General features: G+C 38.4%; 1 protein-coding gene across 1 annotated transcript in view; it reads right to left on the bottom strand.

The window, feature by feature from the left end:
* Window positions 1-5,212: 5,212 nt before the first annotated feature.
* Window positions 5,213-8,379, bottom strand: part of LOC140229344 (glutamate dehydrogenase, mitochondrial-like) — a 34,855-nt gene continuing 31,688 nt past the window's right edge. Inside the window, exon 12 of the mRNA XM_072309628.1 lies at window positions 5,213-5,910. Within this exon, the coding sequence (XP_072165729.1) occupies window positions 5,791-5,910 (120 nt within the window). The 3' untranslated portion in view covers window positions 5,213-5,790. The remainder of the gene's footprint in view (window positions 5,911-8,379) is intronic.

Raw genomic sequence — 8,379 nt, 5'->3', positions numbered from 1 at the left:
TGAAACTATGGAAAAAGCCCTCCAGCTATGGTTTGCATGCAGTGCCACTGGATACCAGTTACTACTGGCACAGAAGCAGCCCCTCCCATCTGTACATTCCTTGAGAGAATGGCTTGATGAAATATCCATAGAACCAGGTGTGCTGGATGAGGTCTTTGACATTCTTAAGCTGAAGGTGGCTGCAATGGAGGGAACAGAAAGGGAATGCTGCCTGATGCTGGATGAAATGCCACTACAAGATGATCTTGTGAATGCCAGTGACTCCAGTTGTACACAAGGAGGTGCTGTACCTCAAAATCACCCCAGAGCAACCTCTCATGCTCTTGTAATAATGCTTGCAGGAGTCACATCTCACTGGAAACAAACTGTTGCATTCCATTCCACGGGAAGTTCTGAGGATAAAGTCTCGGTCAAGCCATTTGTGCTCAAAGTCATCCGGAGGGCACACAACATTGGCCTACACGTTACTGCAGTGACCTCTTCAATGGGAAGTATCAACCATGCCCTGTGGAAAAGTTTTGGAATTGGCTGCTCCAAGTCCAACAGAACAAAAAACAAGGTTCCGCACCCATGTAGGCCTGACAGGCACTTGCACTTTCTTGCAGATGCTCCTCATGTCATTGAGAGCCTGAGAATGGAACTTGTGACAGGGAACACCATAACACTGCCCAAGAAGACTGTTTCTAAATTCAAACTTCCTTCAGACAAAGTGACAGCTGAGCATCTGCAGAAGTTGGCAAATTTCCAGAAAGACGGACACGAACAGCTTGCCCCAGAGATCACCAGAGCCATCACAATGTCAACACACTTTCATGAGACAAACTTCTCTGATGCCTTCCTTAGTCCCTCAGTCAGTTCTGCTCTTCGTCACTTGGTCAAATGTGAAGGATGTGAGCCAGCCCTTCGAACAACAGCGTGGTTCCTTGAGTTTATGCGTGGGTGGGTCGAGTTGATGTCAAATAGACACCCTGTTTTGGCACTGAGCAAGATCAACAGGCAAGCTTATGACAAAGCTGTGGCCCACCTTAAACAGGTGGTTCAAGTGACCAAGAAGATGTCTGTTGGGACCAAAGACAAGTGGCAACCATTTCAGACAGGACTCATTGTCTCAACTATGTCCATTCTGGACCTGCAAGCAGAACTGCTCTCTAGGGGTCACTCATACGTCCTAACAGCCAGTTTCACAAAAGAGCGCTTGGGGGATGTGTTCCGAAGCATTCAAACAGCCAGTACTGCCCCAAGTTACCCTCAATTTCTAGCAGCTCTAAAGAGTATTACCGCCAAGCACTTGATGGAATAATCCTTGAAGAGGTGTTATGAGCAGCTCATGGTGAAGCCATTAGCCTTATTCAGGGACTGCTACGCATTGTGAATACATCAACATTCACAAATGGTAGTCTAGTCACATGACGCAGTCCCAGTTTAGTGCATCTCTAAAGCATAAACCAAGAAGAATGCACAAGTCATCTCTACCACATAGAGGGTCGTGCATCCCTGAGCTTATGAACACGAAAGTGTTTTGCAGTCTTTCTTTGTAGTTATTTTAAGAAATTATATGTTGCTGTTCATGTGTTTTTGTTGTTGTTGTTTTGTTGTTGTTTTTTTCAGTATGGCAGCGCAAAGCAACAGTCATTTTTCGGATGCTGGTACAGTACCTTATGCATCATCCCCACACAAGTCACACATTTCAATGAGGCAACTTGTTGGAATTGTTGGTTTGACATTGGAATAGCACCATCAATCATTTTTGGATAGATGCTCCGTAGACTTACATTTGGTTGACATATTTGTGGAAAATTTTCCAACCAATGTCATTATTTTGTACCATCAATGCCCATAGATTTTATCTCCTTCAGTCTCTACAGATTTCATATAGAGGATCACAAATTTGTGTGTGTGTTTCATTGCAGTTTGTAGAGAATTGGCTGTGCCGTATGTATGACAGAAACGTGAAGTATTCTCAGTTTCCCCAAGTATCTTCTAGGTCTTCCCAGTAGATGATTACAGGCTATTAAACCGTTGAGGACGAGTCCCGAGTATACTCGGGCAGGTGTCTATGGGAAATGCGTGTTGTAGCAAAATCAGTCCGTCCTCAACGGGTTAAAATGAAGTTCGACAAGGTTGGTGTTCATGCATGCTGTTAACTTAATTCTGGTCAATCTTGGCTGTTTGATAATTATATGACACACACACATTGACTTGGTGTCTGAGAAACTCTGGTGAGCTCACAGTAGTTTTGGAATTCTCCCAAAACTTTCTCTCTATCTTGTGTCTTATTTATTGCCATTTGTGCTTACAGTTCATCCTTTGATTTGTCATGTCTTTGCTCTATAGGTGTACTGAGAAGGCCAATAGTACTGTATTGTGGCATTTACCGTCATGTGTGAAACATTCAGTGGAAGTACCACTTATGTGGTCACCACTTGATGTTGTTTTGGGATATTTTGTATATTTTGTGATGACTGAATAAAATGCAAAGGTATGATACAAGTTGTACTTCTCAGTGTTTATATGTATTGGTATTTGACATTTGCTAGAAGACAGACTTACAAGAACTATTTGTCTTTAATATTTGAAAGGTACATGACAGGAGTATAACCCAGCAGACGCAGACTTATGGCTATCTCTACACTCCACTCGTCAGCCTAACAAGAGTTTCAGTAATGTACACAGTGACTTCTCACACTTTACAAAATAATGGTCCTAGTGCATTGCAAAGCAAAAGCATTGATGCAGACTGGAGTACACTTCACGCAAAATCATGTTTGCTGAAAAAAAAAAAAAAAAAAAAAATCCAGTACAGGTATCAAGCATACTTCAGCATTAGTGGCAGCAGCCATGTGATGTGAAATTTAAATTCACAGCTTGCCTTCAAAAACCGTAATGTGGCTTGCCTGATCTAAGCTACCACAATACATTGTAGAACAAAAGTTCATGTCAAAAAAAAAATATTAATATTTTAATGCTGAGATCTTATATGTACAGTTGAACCTCTCGTATCCGGACAAGTCGGGACCGGGGCTCATCCGGATAAGGGATTTGGCCGGATACGGGAGACTCAATGCTTTATACATGTACATATACATACACATGTACTGATGTAGCCCATTGTAGTACCACATGTAGTAATGTGTATACTGCAACCTTTTCATTGTTACATTTGGGGATGTTTCGGGATGTTGAAATGTCTGAAGGTAAGCAATTTGGAAGGAAATTTGATGCAATGTATGTTAATCATATTGGAAGTAATATGTAATTCATGTGTGTTTGGGTAGGAGTTCTCAAGGAGTTGGGAATCCCCCTTTCTTCCCGTAATTATTAAAAAAAAAAATCACGGCGAGATTGCGTCCGGATAATAGAGAGATCCGGATAAAGGGAGGCCGGATAATAGAGGTTCAACTGTATGTGGGTGTGTGTGTATGTATGTATGTATATATATATATATATATATATATGATAGAGTTCTCTTTATTTTGAGAACCTTGCAACATTTGAGTTTACTCATACATGCATATATTTATATGTATCGGTACATAGAGATATAATCCTGTGTAATTTTCTTGAGGTAGATTACATGGTCAGAACGGTGCAGCAATGGATAGCACTCGGCAAAATGCCGTAGGATTTTCTCTTTTGTGCAAGCACAAGGAAACCTGAAGTGCACCATTTAGTACAATGTATAGGTTCCTACAACTGGAACATTATATTACTGTATTTCAAGGTGGTGTACTTCCAAGAATAGAAAAATATGTTTTTATTCTGAATGAAGTCAGGACTATACCACATTCTTGAAATGTGCGTGTGTGTATTTCAACATGTGGTACAATGTACACATTTGACAGCAAATCCAGAAATTTACAGAAGACACGACAGTTGATGTGCATTTCACATTTCTGTTGCCATTTATTACCAGCTATTAGGCCTACTAAAAACTTATAAATAAATATAAGTTCAATTGCCAAGAAAAAGCTATATAAATCCTTTATGGGATGAGTCACTTCTTGTATAGCCCACCACAACCATAATACACAGTGTAAAAAATGGGAATTTTACTGCTTCACATTCTGTTTCTATGGAAAAAATGAATCTTTAGTGTTTGTTACTGCATGAACAATTCAGTATCGAGCATATACAAATGTACTATACACATACACATATAGATACAAAGAAATTAGACATTTTTTTGAAAGAAAACTTTAGGCAGCATTCTCTTCATTACTTGACTTTGGACTTTACTCCACAAAGCTATGAGAAACACATGCACCACATCTTTCCAGACAACAGTACAGTTGTACATGCCACTGAAATATATGGGAGAGACAACTGCATCAGATTTGGTGTTTCAGTATTACGGAAACTGTATATGTACGACAGCACGACTATTGTAAATGAGTACATGTATTCATATGTACCTCTTTTCTTGAATTAGGCCTACCTAAATAGAATATGCATGACACTGAAGTGACTGTGACGAGGGCATCGAGATTGGAAGAAAATGTTTCAACTTCTGCAAAATCTTTATAAAAAAAAAAACAAAGAAAAAGCAGATTACGGCTGAATGCAAGACTCGATTACAATGACAGTGGAATTTGACACAGCGGCCCTACGAGTGTAAAGACTAGTGATATTAAACATTGTCAATGGCAAAACAAAGAAGTTAAATAAAGAACTAAAACTTACTGACTGCAATCCATTCACAAAGCCTTCTCCATGTAAGTCCTCTTCTAACACTGCTGGAAACATGGTGTCTCGATTCCAGGCATAACACATCATCTAATACATCTTTTTGTATGCTAAAAATAGGCAATATATGTCTCACAGTGGGATGATTTCAACATCATTTACAGTGTCTATCACTGGTTGATGTTTTTATGCTCTTCCAATCTCCACAAATTATCAGTCTCTTATATCATGTAAGACATGTAGTCATTTTAAAGGGTGTGTACAGTTCTGGTTGAGGTCAGGATTCAGCTTTTAACGTTTTGCAAGATATTCAGAAACCACTATATGAGATGTCAAAGAGCATGCAATTCTATCAAAAGTATCAAAAGTTTATTTGATGAAAATCGCTTTTGAAATGGCTGAGATATCCAAAAACAAGGTGAAACAAAGAGTTCCTAATAAAAGGCGTGGCCAGTCACCTTTTATTATTATCACTTTTTTTGATATCTCAGCCATTTTAAAACCAATTTTCATCAAATAAATGTTGAATCCTTCTTAAAATTACATGCTCTTTCATATTTCATAAGAGGTTTCTCATTATCTCACTTAGAATGTTATAAACCTGAATCCCCACCTCAACCAGTAGGCCTACAGCACAGTCCCTCTAACCTGCACAATGTCACACAACTTTTCATACACTGAATGTTTCAGATTCTCTTTAAATTGATATCTATGAAATAAAGCACTATCATGATTCTTTCACTTACTAGACATGAGCGACATGATGAGGGGGGTGGGGGTGGCACTGAAACAAATTGTGTAGCACACGGGTGCTACTTTTGTTATATATCCACATATCGACTGTACATACACCCTTCTGTTTCTCAACTGCATCACCACGACATCCTTATATCTCATTTCTAAACATGTACAAACTTTATTTGAATTTCATCTGATTTCCACTCAAAACTGATCGAGAAACACTCAGCAGGGTGAGAATCTAAGTCTGAAAAAAAACCCCATCAACACCACATAGCCTACTGCTATTCTAGTTATGAGCTGACTGTATTTATGCGAGTGTGTGTGAGAGAGAGAGCAAAGGGGGAGAAATATGTGGCTTTTATTTCCTCATGTAAAGGAGAGACCAGCCTGGTAGTACGTCTTGAAAATTTTCTCCAGCGAAGAAACGTAGGCGGCTGTTCGGATGTCCAGGCCCAGATTGTACTTCATGGCAATCTTCATGATTTGCTGCACGAGAGAACAATATTGGAGAGACAAATCATTAAATGGCGCAGCCTTTGTAACTTTTCAGGTCTGCAAGAGGAGCAATAGGCAGAAAAGTGGCGGAAGGCTCATTATTTTTGGCTCTTATTTGCAGCTAGAGGAGTGTTGAAAGCTCTCAGACACACAAAAAAAACAACAACCCAAAAACAAAAATGATTTCATCTGTTACATTGCCTTATGACATTAAAAAATAGACTGACTTGTGAACATCTTTCAATATGCAGTCTGGAAGACGCCTTTCATAATCACAATAAACAAGTGAACAGACATAACATTAAAAATATCTTTGCTAAGCCCAGCTGCAGTTTTCCTTATTCACGTATTGCACCCGCTGTTCTGATGCAAATTATCATCTGCACAGGAGTATTCATGAAAACATGTTCGCACCCGGAGAATTCTACCTGTAAGGTGGAACTTCAAATGACCTCGTAACAAACAACCAACCTTTCATTCATGGAAAGTGCTATGTGACATTTACATGAGACAATACTAAAGAACTCTGTGTTCAAATCACTAAAGTGCAACACACATGTATATTAACATATTTAATGGGTAAACATTTTCTGTTTCTGTGACAGAAAAACTCTTGATGCTAAGCATTTTTTCCAGTGCAAACCACATAGTGGTTCTTTCATTTTGAAAGAAAAAAAAAATCAGTGAAGCTGACATTAAATAATAATTAAAATAATTACATGGTGTCAGCACTGGACTATGAAGGACAGGTACCATATTCTCATAATCATATTGCTGCTATAGGGGCGAAGCGAGACGTACCACAGTAGATTACCATGCCTTACACTGCTATTACACCAACAATGCCAAAATCTAGTTTGGGTCTAAAAGAAATAGTGCAGGATGGAGAGGAAACAGTGGAAGCGAGAAATGTCCTGTCACTGCATAATAGTTTCTTCCTTACTTGCCCCCTTTTTCCATGCATCATTTCATGTGTAGAATTTTTTTAAAAAGACGAAAAAGATGCGTTCTGAGAATGACAAGATGGCACTTTGTAGTAACAGCAGCTGACGTCAGGCATGACAACAAGACAGCTGATGAGATTATAGGTAAACACAAGAAATACTGTAAAATGAGGAATCTTTGCATGCATTTTAATTTTCGCGAATTTCGTGAGAGCCAAGATTCACGAAATTAAAGGACAAGTTCACCTTCATTAATTAACATAAGGACTGAGAGAATGTAGCAATGTTAGTAGAACACGTCATTGAAAGTTTGAGGAAAATCGGACAATCCGTTCAAAAGTTATGAATTTTTGAAGTTTTTGTGCAGTCACTGCTGGATGAGAAGACTATTGCAGTGTATGATGTCACATGCGTACAACAATATAAGGAAAATATAAAGAGAATTTCACAAAATGTCATCTTTTAAAATAAGTACACATTCCTTTGACTCGTTACTGACATATGTTATGGGTAATATTATTCCCATTGCCTTTAGAAAGAGGCAAGTCAAGTACTCTTTTATTATGCGAAAAAAGTGAAAATATGTTGAATTTTCTTTACATTTTCTTTATACTGTTGTACTCATATGACATCACGAGCCTTAGTAGTCTCCTCATCCAGCGGTTCCAACACAAAAGTTTTAAAAATGCATAACTTTTGCATCGATTGTCCAATTTTCCTCAAACTTTCACTGATGTTCTACTAATATTGCTGCATTCTCTCAATCCTTATGTTAATGAAGGTGAACTTGTCCTTTAAAATGCACATGAGAGTTCTTTGTCTTCACTATATGCATTGAATGTCAGAGGCAACTTGCGAAAATTTCTTGCCGTGAAAATATTGTGTTTTACAGTAGTGCACACTGCCCTTCCTTGTCATGCCTAGCCAACTTGTTCAGAGAAAAGTAAACATTAAGAATGACAAAGGATACATGTCCATCATCCAAAAAGAAGTCAACATGCAAAAAACAAAAGACTAAAGGAAGAAAGTAAACCTTTAAAAGTTGCCTCCTGATTTTTATAACAAATTGGGTTTTTTTCGCAGTCACTCACAGTCACAGACCACCAGAAAGAGCATCTTTCACCTGTCAGAAAGATACACAAAATACAACTTGCAGCAAGTTTAACTCAATGAAAGACTACAGAACACTGTTTGATATAGCTTCATATATTCTCTTTATTACCGCATCCCATTTTCTGGAAATGAATTCATTACACCATGCCACATGCATTGCGCACAATCACTTGTGCTTCTCTGTAAATTCTGTCCCATGTTTTGTTTTGTTTTGTTTTGTATTGTTTTTTTCTCAGTGCCACAGAGAATAAGAATGAAAAGCAACAACATTACATCAGTCAAGCAGATACAAAACCAACCAATTTCCTCTGTCAAAATGATACATCATATATCATATCCTGATTTGTCTTGACATCAGCTGTAAAGAGAATGCAGCAGCATATAAAGTCATGGAAGTTTGAGT

This window comes from Diadema setosum, chromosome 5 (assembly GCF_964275005.1).
Source record: "Diadema setosum chromosome 5, eeDiaSeto1, whole genome shotgun sequence".
In the NCBI taxonomy this organism is placed as follows: domain Eukaryota; kingdom Metazoa; phylum Echinodermata; class Echinoidea; order Diadematoida; family Diadematidae; genus Diadema; species Diadema setosum.
The sequence above is the reverse complement of the archived record's forward strand: the minus strand, read 5'-3'. Positions and strand labels throughout refer to the sequence as shown.